This window comes from Medicago truncatula, chromosome 7 (genome assembly GCF_003473485.1).
Source record: "Medicago truncatula cultivar Jemalong A17 chromosome 7, MtrunA17r5.0-ANR, whole genome shotgun sequence".
In the NCBI taxonomy this organism is placed as follows: Eukaryota; Viridiplantae; Streptophyta; class Magnoliopsida; order Fabales; family Fabaceae; genus Medicago; species Medicago truncatula.
Window position 1 is genome coordinate 41,767,288 of NC_053048.1, and position 14,705 is coordinate 41,781,992.

At 34.3% G+C, this 14,705-nt stretch overlaps 2 protein-coding genes across 2 annotated transcripts; both read right to left on the bottom strand.

Moving 5' to 3' along the window:
- Positions 1 to 557: 557 nt before the first annotated feature.
- LOC11408938 (putative SWI/SNF-related matrix-associated actin-dependent regulator of chromatin subfamily A member 3-like 1) lies at positions 558 to 5,093 on the bottom strand. Its single transcript, XM_003624887.4, has 3 exons — positions 3,650 to 5,093; positions 3,134 to 3,428; positions 558 to 1,674 (listed from the first exon to the last, which is right to left on the bottom strand). Exons 1-3 carry the CDS (start codon positions 5,000 to 5,002, stop codon positions 854 to 856), a joined length of 2,469 nt encoding a protein of 822 aa, XP_003624935.2. The 5' UTR covers positions 5,003 to 5,093; the 3' UTR covers positions 558 to 853.
- Positions 5,094 to 7,017: 1,924 nt separating this feature from the next.
- LOC11411496 (protein RADIALIS-like 3) lies at positions 7,018 to 7,938 on the bottom strand. Its single transcript, XM_003624889.3, has 2 exons — positions 7,549 to 7,938; positions 7,018 to 7,371 (listed from the first exon to the last, which is right to left on the bottom strand). The coding sequence occupies exons 1-2, from the start codon at positions 7,800 to 7,802 to the stop codon at positions 7,347 to 7,349; spliced, it is 279 nt and encodes a 92-aa protein (XP_003624937.2). The 5' UTR covers positions 7,803 to 7,938; the 3' UTR covers positions 7,018 to 7,346.
- Between the last annotated feature and the right edge of the window lie 6,767 nt (positions 7,939 to 14,705).

Genomic DNA, 14,705 nt, shown 5'->3' on the forward strand with positions numbered 1-14,705 from the left:
CATAAGGGTTTACTTGCTAGTCAAATAACCATAGTTGGCATAACCATCTCTATATATATGGTTATTGCATTGTACATACTGTATCTCCACAACTTCTCCATTCAATACAATTTACATATTTCAGTCATACTCATTCTTCTTTCTAAGTTGAACTTTGAAAGTGACAATTAAAAAGGAATGGAGGGAGTATTAATAAATAGCAATTCTGCATTCAACATAAAGTTCAAATGTTTTTGCTTGGATATATTATAGATATCTAGACAAAATACATCTTGTTTTGGGTGTTATAGATATATATAATGTAGAATTGAGTGTTGTGGGAGGCAATTTGACTGCTCCGAAACCACATTGAATTTCTAAAATGTGACTTTTTCAATGTGTCATCATTAGTTGGTGCTTGTTAACCCTAATTTTTTTGATTTTTTTTTTTGGTTACATAATAAATAAATAATAAAAAACTGATGATGTATCTACATGTATTTGGCATATTTTTGCTAATGAAATGCAATGAATTTATTCCTTAAAAAAATAAAAAGATAATAAGAACTGTACTAGGGTTAATGATATATAAACATATTTAAAAATATATACATATTGGTCTCGACGGTTGGTTAATACAAAACCATTGATACTTTGATTCCAATCCAATAGTCTGCCATCGATTGATCAAAAAATAGTTCGAGTTTAAACATTAGGAAATCCAAAATGACTATACTTCTGGTTATAGAAAAAGTTGCCCAACTAATAAATTTTCAGAACTGCAGGGCTAAAGCAAATGTTTGAGAGATTCAAACAGACAATAATCAACACTTGCTAGTTGCAACTATCCCACTAATCCTCACAGTAACCAACTCTATTCTCCTAAAACAAAATGGAGATCCTCTATGCCCATACCAGCGATATCCCTTGATCTTCTTCCAGATCCTCGGCTTGTTATCGTTTTCTTCTTCTTCTCTTGCAACATTAGTATTTTCTCTTCAATGCTGTTTTTTGCAATCAGTCTAACAATTTTCACTTCTTCTTTCTGTCCAATGCGGTGGACACGATCCATTGCTTGTTCTTCAACAGCAGGGTTCCACCATGGCTCCATTAAGTACACTCTGGAGGCAGCAGTAAGATTTATTCCTGTACTTGAAGCTCTGAGACTTGCAAGCAGAATCATTGGCTCATCAACTTCCGAGAGTTGAAATTGTTCAATAACTTGAGCCCTTTGTTTGGCATTCATTGTCCCATCAAGACGCAATGTTTTAAAGCCAGCTGCTTTTAAAGGTTCTTCTAACAACAGCAGCATCTTACGGAATTGTGAAAATACAACTGATTTTGTAGCTGGATTTTGATCCCTCGATTCTGTAAGAAGCTTTATCAAAGTAGAGACTTTGGTAGATGACCTTACTTCAGCTGTGCACAGCTCAGTAGTAACATCAGTATCATCGGTCTTGAAAGATTCAGGGGGAGCTGAGAATAACTCCGTTTCTGAGAGGGAGCGCCGACAAAGTGGACAGCTGGAATTGCTGCGTTGAAGAGTTTTCAGAATACATTCTCGGCAGAAAATATGAGCACAACATGTAATTACAATATCTGTTGGGGGAGATAAACAAATTGGACAATCAAAATCTTCACCATCCTGTAGCATCCTAATTAATGTTTGCAGCAATTCAGGGTTCTTGGAAACATCTGCTTAGAAAAAATTATGCATGGTTAATAAAATGAAATTATACTTAATAATATTCATTATTCAAAACTCCCCTCAATAGTAATGAAAATGTACGATTCACTGTATGGTAGAACACAAACATATTATATATCTGTTTGCTACATAAAGGCCTTGTTGGCATCAACCTAACTTAGTACATTGGACAAAGCAATTTGACCAAACATAAGAATTGATATCATATCACTAATCAATTTATTGTTGACAATTCATAAGAGGAGTCCTCTAACAGTTTATACACACACTTGGACTATGATTAGAAAATACTTTGAGAATGCATAAGGATGTGGACTCTACTTCAATCAACGTGTAAAACTTTGACTGACACGTGAGCTGTTGGCAGAGAAATAGCTCTATTAATGCGGACAATAAACATCAAACTAGATGTGCTCCAATCTGCCAGCACCACCCCCAAAACGATATCATCACCACCCAAGTCAAATATATAGAACTTTGCAGTTACCATAAGACCACCCAAGTCAAAGTAGATTTGGAGGTTGTTGTCAGAGTAGAACTCTGAATCTTAGGCAAAACACTCACGGTTCCCCGCAAATGAAAATTTGCGGATGTAGCAGAATATGCACCCACTCTGATTCATCTCAATCCCTGCGTCAAATTCAAGTCATCCTTTAACCCACGAGCTAATTCAATTATAGGTTCATGGATGTGCATCTTGCTCAGCAAACAACTCGAGATGATGCCCACCAAGAAAAAGCCCAGGAGTTGTGCTTCTGCAATCAAATAGATTTGAACCACTAAGGACTCAAAACCCTTTACACACTCCTTCAAAGCATCGCCCTATCGCAATGTTTGAAGTCTCTCGAATATGCTACCACTGTTCTTTCACCAACCCCTTGATGGGGATTTGTGATACATACACTAGCGTGGCAATGTGAAGATCCAAAGCAGGAATGAGTGTTTTGGACAATCTCGAATGATATTAAACACATAAAAAATCACAAGTCTATTTAACAGCAAATGTGATGGTCACCAGCAATTGGTAGCAAATTGGCTATGATGCATATCAATTTCACAGAAATGAAATATGTGGCAAGGTTTGAAACATTAACCTCAGCCGATAAAATGATACTATTTTATAGGTGTGAAATAATGTGTTGATGTTGCTAATTATGTCAGAGATTCTGATGGCATCGCCATGATCACCACCAATCATACCCCCCAACAATTCAAAGTAACAAATTGTTAGTTGACAGTTAACACGGCATTCTAGCTCTGCTAAGAAACATGTACAATATGGTGTTGGCTGCTAAGAAACATATGCAATAAAGTTGGCTGCAAGTAAGTACATGGTTAAAATTAAAATTTGAAAACAAATTTCAGCCTCCAGGAATTAGAGAAATGAAAAATAAGCTAACAAGTAAATTTCTGTGTAAACTTTGTGGAGAGCGGGGGGAAATATACCTTCAATATCAGTTGAAGAAAATAGACAGGACTTGAAATCCAAAGGAACCATCGAAAAATCAGCACAGATCTGACGAAGTCTTAGAATCATACTTAGTACAGTGGAATAACTAGATACTAGTCTGTCATTGCTGTTATGATGCATCATAAGCGACTTTATTTCCTCTTTAACCTCATCATACAGTTTACGTTCTTCAAATGAAAGTTCAACATAACAAGTCTCAACAATCTTAGGTGGAAGCCCCCCCAATGCAGTGTCTTTGGTTCTTCGCAATGATATCGCCGACATCAAAACCTACCCAAAAAGAGTAAATAAAACCATATAAACAAACAAGCGCTTACACAAAACATACCAAACCAAAAAACAAAATAATTGGTCACAACTCACAAACACTGAAATTCAAATTCAATTTATTTATGGAGCAAAAGGAAACTAATAGTTTATTTATGTAGTCCCCTACACATGCAAGTAAAGAATGACCCTTTAAGAATCATTACATTGTTATCGAATTGTACCTGCAATCGACTCATCCCAGTCTGTTTTCCTTGATTAAGAGGTCGCTGAACCAAGCTTTGCCAATAACTCTTAATAGAAAACGGCTCAAAATGCAAAAAAGCCATAAGAGAAAACAAATCATAAGAACCATTCTGAATAGGCGTCCCCGTAACAGCCCATCTCCTCTTAGCATTCAAAGCAATAACAGCCTGACTCTGTCCCGCATTAACATTCTTAATTGTATGCGCCTCATCCAAAACAATCCTCCTCCACCCCAATTTCTTCACAGGAGTATCTGAACACCGCAACTCGGCTCCCAATGTAGCATAAGTAGTCAACACAATATCATATTTCCTCAACTCCTCAGCATCTTGAGTCCTCCTATCACCATAGTACATATAAACCTTCAACGTGCCGCGGTTAGTATGTTCCTCCAACTGAGTTATCCACGTCGAAATCACAGAAGGAGGACACACAATCAATGTACCATTTGTCTCACTCTCCACCCTCTCTACACTACTCCTACCTCTTTTCTTCCCACTTTTCATTTTCATTTTATCATAACTAATCAAAGATAACAAAGTTAAAGTCTTCCCTAATCCCATCCCATCTGCGAATATCCCTCCCCGAAGAGGCTCCGGTCGCGCATTAGTTTGATAATTCGTCAACACATTGACGAAATTCCCCACTTTCTCCTCCCAAAACGGCGGTAAATCTTGGGTACTTTCGCGATGATAAAGCCATCCCAGTGCTTCTTTTTGGTGCTGCAGAAGCTCTGATTTGATAATGCTAGAAGGAGGGTTTAACGGTTCAGAAACTAGGGTTTTGGAAGCTAGGTTTTCTCGAACGAGTTTGAAAATTTGATCTAGGTTTTTACTATTATTATTACCGGTGGTTACAGAATCAGAGTTGAAGGTGTCGGCGCGTGTTTCTTTAACGGCGGCGGAATGAGAAAGAGTAAACGAAGGATCGCTATACGAAATGAAATGAACATTGGAACCGTTAAAAGCGTCATGAACAGCATCAAAAGAAGATTGATGAGCGAAGATATGAATCTGACAAGGGATACGGAATTTGTTATTGTTAGAGCGGGGTTGAACGATGGCTTCGACGTGGATGATGTGAGCGTCGAGGAGAGGAGCGAGAGCGGAGGCAACGGCGCGTTCGATGTAACCGACTTGGAGCGTTTGAGTGTTGAGGACTTTGATGGCGTTGGAATCGTATGGGTTTAAAGGTTCGCGGATTAAGCCGAGGATTTCGCGACCGGTGATGGTGCCGGAGTAGTGTTTAATGCCGACGATGTTGGCCATTACGAAACCGGCGAGGTAGGTTTCGGATTGGGATTGAGAGAAGGGTTCTTGTGAGTCTTCCATGGTGATTGGATTGTAAGATCTGAAAGGTGAGAAATGAAATGAAACGGTGAAGGGTGATGTCTTTGTTTTGGTGATATTTGAATTGGTGGAGATGATTGTGGAGGCGGTATTTAAAAATTCTGGTGTATTTGAATTTTTTAATTATAAAAAACAAATAATGTAAGAATAAAACACTAAATAAAAATTTATATATTTATAAATAAAATGTATAGATATCTATATATTTTTTTTTACTATATAATAGGTATTGCAGGTTCCCTGTGAGCTTAGCTCAGTTGGTGAAGACAATGCATGATATATGCAAGATCTCTAGTTCGAATCCTGACCACCACAAAAAAATAGATATTGCAGGTACGAATCTATTCATAGAGATATTCGTTAAATATTTAACAGATTTTAAGAATTCGAGAATACTTGAGATATCAACTTTTTAAAAATAAAAAAATAAATTATTATGAGTGACAATAAAAAAAGCATTCTTAGAAAAAAAAAGTGAGGACCCTTTAAAATACAACATGAGAAGAATAGGTTCCTCGATTGAATTTTTATACTCCAAATGTATTAGATTAATAGGAAAATGGTGGAAATTAATTTTTAGTTATAGGTTTGAGTTTGGGTCATGGATTTGGAGAAATTTTTAGATCCAGGACGGATTCATGAACGGAGATGAGTTCATTTTTTCATCCCCATTGGGAATCAGGTAGGTAAAACTTATCCATGTTCCATTGTCATAAATCAGCATAAGTATCTACTAACTAATGCAATAAAAACATTTGATCTTTTCTACAGAAACAAAGCTTGCCCCTTTCTTCTAAGAACCGACGGGTTAACGTCAAAAAAAAAAACTTGGTATGCATATCACTTCAAAATCCATCAACATGGCATATCAAATTTAGAAAAAGTTTAATTGTTGACTTATGTCTCAAGATGATAATTTTTTTCGGAAACACATGCACCGGTCAAAGCCTCCTCGACTGAGAGTTCATCAAAGTAAATATGGATGCGACGACATTATCCGAAACTATAATGGGAAATTTGTTAAGGGTTTCATGTGTAAGCTTGGTCAGGAAATGCTCTTGTTGCATAATTAAAGGGATAAATCTTACTCCTGTCATTCTTGAAACAAATTCCATGTATCCATCAATATGATCTAGAATCATCGTACTTCCACATTTTACCTCACACATCTTCTCTGAGAGGTCATATGCCTCATCAACCTCACGAGATTGACTTTTTATATAAATCGTATTCACCATCCCGAGTTTGACTTTGTATATAAATCATATTCACCGTTAACCAAAACATTTGTGTTGACACTCGCATTAAGGGTAGGACCAGCCCAAAGTCCATCGAATCTTGCTTGCTACAAGAGGGCCTGGAAATTTTGAGGGGTCCAAAATATGAATCGAGTATGAGTTATAAATTGTCATTGGGATTCATCGTAGTGGTCCAGTGGCAAAACAGATACTTGCACGTGTGTCGGGTCTTGTGGTTGTCTGTTCGAATCCATGTTGTGGATGAATTTTAGTATTTTATCCGTAACAACTTAAATTTTTAACGTTAAAAATGAAAAATCATGCCCGAGTTAAATTTGGCTCAAGAGATTTTGTTCCCCTCTCCTTCGTTCCTCGGAATCATTATTATTCCATTTTTAAATAAGAAAGATAGAGCTTTTTTCTTACCATTGACTTTAGTTAGCACTGATAATAATATTATATTTATGATTAAAATGTGATAATTTAGCATGACACACGATAAATAGTGTGACGAACAACTACATGCTTCCAAATAGTTCGACACAAAGATAGAGCTTTTACAAATTATAATCAGATTTAGCATATTGTCATTAATATCTCAACAAAGAAAAAACACGTTTTTAGTTTTGACAAGACCATTAGACAACATTGATACCTCATACCTATTTCTATATATATGTTAAAGTAAGCTCCATCAAGCACAATTACATCTAAAGGGGAACACACTTTATAATTATGCCTGTGCTTAATGTTAAATAATTGTCTTAAATGATACATGTTATTGATATTTGATAATTAAACAAGAAATATTACAACTTTATTAAGAACGAGGAGGTGAAACAGTTGTTGATTATCTTAGGCTGCTTCAACAACAAGAAAGTAAAGCATGGAATTTTATCCAAAAAAAAAAAAAAAAAAGAGTAAAGCATAGAATCATAGTAAAATATGATTATTATGACTAATACTCTAATGCTATTACACTAGCACTATTTGAGACATAACACCCCTCAATACCATTAATTAGGATACTTCAAACTGAAAAAACAAAATAAAAAATAAAATTTGTTGCTGTTGATTGCACTTGTTGGTCAATGAAGGCTCATGTTCCTCATCCTATAAAAGAAAGTAAAGAGTATTAATCAAACAGTAGATTTATGAAAATCAGATAATAAAAAAAAAAGTTGATTAGAGTTATAGTAGTTATATTTAACTTTTGCTTCATAAGCTTCTGTTTAATTATTTAACAAGCAACATGTAGGGAATATGAAGCTATTTATTTAATTATGATACCTTTTCTCCTCATGAGACACTGAAATTTTCTTGTAATTTGGAAATGGAACTTTCCCTGACTCAATATGTTTAATATCCTCAACAAGAAGTTCATAGTGTTTCTTAACTTCCTCAGGAGTTTTGCCACCAACAGCATGAGCTACATTGTACCAACGATCTGGTGTGTCTTTGTCATAAACAGCTAAAGCTCTTTCAAAGGCTTTATTCTCCTTAACACTCCATGAGCCAGAAGCTGACATTGAGCTAGATGCCATTTCTTAATTAATTCAAGGTAGGAAAGGAACAATTAATAAGCTAGTTTTGGTCTGAGAATCACTTATAAAGAGTGGTAAGTGGTGATATGTTATGAGAGGTAACAATGCTTGCTCCTTTTATAGGCAGAAGAGGAAGGTATATGAAATAGGGTAGTGCCAGTTGGCATCAAAATCTTGTGCTAAAGAAAATGAAGAAGTATAATTATTATGATTTGTTTCCTTATGAACCACGAAAAATAGCTGGCCCAAGAAATTCAGCAACTGCAACAAACAATATGGGAGAATCAGTATCTTCATTACAGTAAAAAATATAAGTCCATGAATAGACAGGTATTTTAAACCAACAAATTAACATTGCACCACATTTCCGCATATAATTCAATAAGTCATTACACAATGACTTATTTTGCTTAATATTTTGCAATATTTCTAATTTCACTGTAGTCCATGTGACACCTCATATGCTATATCATCGTAAAACCTATGTCACGTCATCACTTAACATAATTATTAAACGTCAAGGACTAAAGTGATAACGGAAGTGCAGAGTTAAGGACATCTTTATATTTAATCATGAGTGAGAGACCTTTGTGACAGCGAGATACGGAATGATGGACTAAAGTAGTCATTTGCTCTAAAAATTCTTGTCAACAAAGTAAAATATGTGAAAGAATATACTAAAGCAAGTAGTTTAGCAATTGGACACTGAAGCACTTTGTTACAGACAGTAAATGTGAATTGTGGTTCAGACTTCAGATGATAATAAAGAAGTCATACAGAACCCACTATGTGCTATGTCAGCAAATCTCTATCATTATTTTATTCTCTTATTTGCAGGGTATTCAGTGGGTCCAAGCTGAATCACACAGAATCAAATATATAGCAGAAACAATTGGAGATACAATACAAACTGTGCTAGTTATATGCATTAATTTAAACGTTTAAATATAGTTAAACTGGGGCAAGTGTTATATCCAACGGCATACAAGTGTAAATGTGAGATTATGTAAGTGCAAACAAGTTTGTGCAAAGTAGCAAAGGTACAAACATCAAACTTCAAAGCATGCAACAAAACAAACAAGCATAATATATGTCGTACAAAAGGATTGGATTGCATATAAAAGGCCCTGTGGTTTTTCATCATAGCATGGTGATCTTGCATATGTACTTTGTACTGAACAACATTAATTCCAAAACTCTTACCTGCTGGCTAGTTGTGCTCCTTCAATTATTGTTGTTTTGTTTTTTTACCCCAAGGTTAAATACGACATCACTGACTACTTTTTTTTTTTTTTTTTTTATCTGTTGGGGGTCTTCTGAATTTACTTGGCCAAAATAAATTGTTGCTATTATTACTATTACAATTACAATTAAAAACATTTGTAAGAAAGAATTTGCATGTGAGGTAAAAACTGATATGTCGGGTAAAGACGGATGATGGCAACGGTGGTAGTGCGGTGCTCCGACACGGCGATGGTGCGATCTCCACGATGGAACGAAGGGTGCCTGCAGGAACGTTACCACTCCAACACTAAGTCAGTGTAGGAAATGAGGTTGAATGTGTACAAGCGTGTGGGAAAAGAATCATACCTTGAGGGTGATGCGGAATCACCCTTATACAGGAGAAGGAGACGACAACGGATTCTGTGAAATGTGGTGCCTCATCAAGGAGCCGTTGGAGGCCACAAGTACGGTGCAGGAAGGCTGGGACATGCTTGAGTCCGGTCATGTGCATGGAAACTAGCGTGTTCACCCTAGCCATAATGTCTTGGTCCGATAGTTCCGTATTCACGTGTCTTTATAGGATTGGTTTTCTAGCCGGTCAAGACCAAAAACCATAGAGTAAATAGGGAATAAAAAACAATAATACTTTATTATCCTGCTATTGTTATCATTGAATATAGTAGTAAATAGCAAACACCAACAAATGTAGCTAAAGAGAACTCTTTAAGTTGATCCATGAGGGAAATATATCTTAGTAATTCGCAGTTTGGTCAAAAAGAAATATAAGTTTTCTTAAATATTGTTGCCGTCAATAATAGAAATTGGTGCTTTGAATTGATTCAATCGTAACTAAAATTTATTAATCATTTAAACTCAAACACTTAATTAAATAATATGTACTATATTTAATGTAATATAAAACCGAATGAGTACTATTTTGACACATTAAGTAAAACCACGTGCTTAAATATATCAAACACCCTATTTTGTGTATATTTGGATCGACAATGAATTTGTCAAAATCAATGCGATATAACATGATTTTATTGATGTTTTAAGGTGTAGCTTTTATCAAATTTGAAGTAGTTCTAACAATCCCACAGCCAACAAAAATGCACCTTGTTTGTTTGCTGTTAACCAACTTACTTCATGGTAGTGCCATGAGAATCAAAACTATAGGCATGGACCACTTGCCACTAATGAGTAGTTATGGTATACAGATAATTCTCTTTAGCTGCCAGGTTTTGTTAAGCTTCATGAAAGCAGAAAACATGTGTGGAGATTTACCCTTTCATGATAAATACATGGGTTGAGTCTAGCTGGTTTTTTCATTATAAGTTTTATGTTTCACATTTTCTTTGTCTAATATTATTTGTCACTTTTTGATACTAAGTTAGTTAGTAATATTTATCTTGAATACACGGTTTGTTAAGATATAAGGATGATGGAGTTAATTTCAGATTTTTGCAACTTCTCATCATGGTTATGGGCTACTGCAGTTACTTAGTATATTTCTACGTTACCTCTCGATGAATTCGGAATAATTTAGTTTTATTAAAATTATGTTCCCGTGAGTTGTGCTCAGTTGGTAGGGACAAATGCATTTTATATGCAGGGGCCGGGGTTCGAACTCCGGACACCCCACTTCTCCATATTTAAAAAATGTGTGAGTTCTAGCCACTAGACTACTTGACCAAAAAAAAAAAATATATATTTTCTTTATTTTTTTCTTTTTACAATTCATTATCATTTTCATATTAAGAACATCAAACTTCTTTATCTTCTTCATTTAACATGTGATCTAGATCTCTTTCATTCCCAAATCGAATTGTATTTGTCATGAGGGGTAAATTACCCCAGTTCATCAAGGAAGAATATAGGCTCACCGATATGGTTTTTTCTTACTATTAGTTATCATTTTGATCTCAAGAACATCAAATTTCTTCATCTCCTTCATTCAACATGTGATCTCCATTTGCTTCGTTATAAAATTGAATCTTATTTGTTATTGATAGTAAATTACCCCTAATTCATTAAAGGGTAACATAGACCTCACCGTTTTATCTTGAGCAATAAGTTACCATTTACCATTATTATTATTTTTTTTTTGGTGGTTGGGATTTGAACCCTAGATCTTACATAAACCTCGGACCTTGAATATATTATACATTGTCCATACCAATTGAGCTAAGTTCACGATGACTAATTTTAAAATTCATTTCTTCAAAAAAAAAAAAGAAAACACTAATTTTAAAATTCATAGAACGATGAATAATTGAATACCTATGCTAATTTATAAAAGGGATATATAGCTTTTAGGCTGACTTTTTCACTGTACCTAAATTACCCTTCGTTAATTGCAAATTTTATACAAGTTATTTAATTTAAGTTTTTGACTTAAAATATGAAAATTCTTCAAAAAAAAACTAAAAATATGAATTAATTTACAACAATATATAGAAGGAACGCATATTTTGGACTGAATTTTTCACTGTACCGAAATTACCCTTCGTTAATTGCAAATTTTATGTTAAAGGTAAATATTATTTAATTTAAATCTTTAATTAAAAATATGATTTAAATCCCATTATAATATAAACAATCTCTCTAAAATAGAAACAATATAATTTAAATTTGTATATGTTTTCCTATATTCCAACTTTTTTTATAAATATGTGCAATAAATATACGATTAAGCAAAATAATGCATCTGTCTTAACGCTAGCGATTATAATGAATGTATCATGTATGATTACTTTATAGAGTGATCATTATAAGGTAGAGCAATGATAACTGGACGCACTTTTTTGAACACAATACAGACGCCAGGGATAATTTGGACTTTTCAACCTTAAAGAAGGGGTATTTTTGTAAATGCAACACATCATTCTTCTTCCTCTCTTCTTCCTCTCTGATACGACGTATGCTTCTCCCTCTGTTCTACCACAATCCTCCACCCCACCGCCGTCCTCCTCCACCTTCGTTCTCACTACCAACATCGTCCTCACCACCGACCACCAACAACACCCTCTACTTCATCTTCTCTTTGTGCACCTTCTCCCTTTCTCCCTCCTTCCGCCATCCTCTCACCACCACTGTCATCCTCACCTTCGTCGTAACAACCACCATCGTCGTCAACGACGACTACCACCATCGTCCTCACCGTCATCAACCCGGTTAGATCTTACGCCGTGTCGACGACATCTTCTCCTTCACGCCGTCGGAGATCCGATTACATCGTCTGAGATCCGTTCAATTTTTCCATATCTCTTGCGACCTCCAAAGAATTGACAGAGAAAAGGGGGAGAGAGATATGCAGCACTGATCAGTTGCAGAAGAGGGGTGAGGAAGAAGGAAAAGAATGGAAAAAAAAAAGAAGGGAAAATACGTATAATCATACGGTGCTGTCGATTTTGTGTCACAGAAAGTGTGTTTACTTATCATTTCTGTATAAGGTATAACAAATGCAATCAACAAAAAAACATTGTCTTAGTGCGACATTGTTTTGTTCAATGTATCATGTATGATTACTTTATACAGTGATCATTATAAGGTATAACAAATGCAATCAACAAAAAACCTTGTCTTAGTGCGTCGTTGTTTTGTTCGTCGTCTTTGTACAATCTTGTTTGTCTTTCTTGTTTCGTAGGTATTTGTTTCATTCAGTTTGTCAGATCAGCTTTGATCCAGTGCAGATCAAATTAATGACTTTGGAGTCCTCAACGTTGCAAATCCGGAGACGTATATTCTGCAGGCTTAAATATAGTCATATGTGTAGGCTTTAGTACTTTGTTGTTTTATGCTATTAACATGGATATTGTGAGTTTGTTCACAGATTCATCCTTAATATTTTTAGCGAATTTTCATTGCATCGATGTACTCTATCAATTTGAATGAATGAATATCATTTATTTTTGTAAAAAAAAAAAAAATGCAATCAATTAGAGACCAATGACAACTAGCTTGTAACTATCTTAAACAATATTCAAACTAAGACTAACAAATTCCGAACTATTTTTAACTAAAGTTGTATATAAAAAATAACCCAAATCGATAAAAACTCATATTGAACCCTTTTTTTTGACTCCTTCTTGAGTGAGTTTGATTTTAGTCTGAGTCTCATTTTATGTTATTTTATTGCTGGACTGTGTTTAGGCCAAATTTCAACATTTCATAAAAAATCAAAAAATTATTTATTTTTGAAGAAAGTTGGTAAGAAATTTACTCTTACCCCATAAATGTGTGGGTTCAACTTCAGTTATCAATGTGAGAGTTTCTCTGATTGATAATATGTAAGTACATCTGTAAATATATTTGAATTTTAAAATCTGCTCTGATCTTTATGAACTATAAAACCGAACTCATCTAAAGAGTTTCCCAGAGAGAGTCTTGTAAGTCAAATGAATATGTTATTTCAAAAAATGACATAATAATTAATTGTTAAAATATAGGAAATCAATGAGTTAAACCAAGGATTATTATCTCAATCTTTATGTTCCTCTCTCAACCCATCTGATAAGTTTATGAAAAGTTTCTTCTAGTCAAAGGTTAAATGTCGAGTAAATAGTCAATTACCCCCTTGAAATTGTAGCTTTCGTCAAAAATTCTCCTGAATTTTGCAAAACTTCAAAAAAACCCCTGAAATTGTCAAACGTCAGTCAAATACCCCCATCCGTTAATTTCCTCCATCCAACATGCTGACATGGATGTTAACTGCCACATGATCAAAAAAGTCATGCCACGTCACAGGGGGTAATTGACTATATTTATAACTTTTTTGTAAAATCTTTTTTTTTTTTTTTTAAATATGACTTTTTTTCTTTTCAAAATTGTCATTTGCGCCACCCACTCACCTTGCAAATACCCCCTAAAATTTAACATTTACGTGCATATACCTCCCTCAAATTTAAAATTTATGTATCAAATACCTCCTCAAATTTACTCCATCTGTTTTTAAGTGTAATGTATTGATGTTTCATATTGAGGAATCATTATATTAACAGTTTTTTTTCTTTTGGTAAAAATTATATTAACATAGTTACGTGATGAGGAAAATATTTTACTCGATCTGTTTTTAAGTGTAACTGTATTGATGTTTCATATTGAGGAATCATTATATTAACCTTTTACAATAAAAACTACACCGATCTTTCATATTTGTTAGTTTAATTGCTCATATGGATAATCTCATATTTATAAAGGTTTATTTTATATTGTGAGAGTAAATCAAGTATAATGCTATTGGGACTGTATTTCGCAGCTTATGCCATGCCAATGTGAAATTCTGATTTGTTGCTGATATCATACATGCATACATAATTTATTCTAAGTTTTATTATACCTTCATAATCAAAATTAGTTATGACATTGTACTTTATGAAGCAAGCATAATGATAAACATAGATCCATGCCTAGGCAAACCATGCTTCAATAAAGGTTGTGCCAATCTAAGCATTTAGATATACGTGTATGAACCCTTATGAGAAGCTAAAGATATTAATACATTGTCTCCAAGAATGTTTATCTTTTTTATCGTTGCAAACTATGTTTTTTAAATTTTCATAAGTTGTTCAAGACAAGAATTTATTCAATTCAGTTGCTATCTTTTTCATATGCGTTTATTCATCACAATTTGCGACTTCTAATGTATATGCATTAAGAAATACCTTAAGTTTTATA

What these genes read in the sequence shown, in the direction of transcription:
- LOC11411496 (XM_003624889.3), bottom strand. Translation starts at nt 7,802, where the DNA reads ATGGCATCTAGCTCAATGTCAGCTTCTGGCTCATGGAGTGTTAAGGAG. An exon ending in GTGTCTCATGAGGAGAAAAG is followed by an intron (nt 7,372 to 7,548) that starts GTATCATAATTA and finishes TTTCTTTTATAG; the next exon opens with GATGAGGAACATGAGCCTTC.
- LOC11408938 (XM_003624887.4), bottom strand. Translation starts at nt 5,002, where the DNA reads ATGGAAGACTCACAAGAACCCTTCTCTCAATCCCAATCCGAAACCTAC. An exon ending in CTGGGATGAGTCGATTGCAG is followed by an intron (nt 3,429 to 3,649) that starts GTACAATTCGAT and finishes CTTTTTGGGTAG; the next exon opens with GTTTTGATGTCGGCGATATC. An exon ending in TTCTTCAACTGATATTGAAG is followed by an intron (nt 1,675 to 3,133) that starts GTATATTTCCCC and finishes TTTTCTAAGCAG; the next exon opens with ATGTTTCCAAGAACCCTGAA.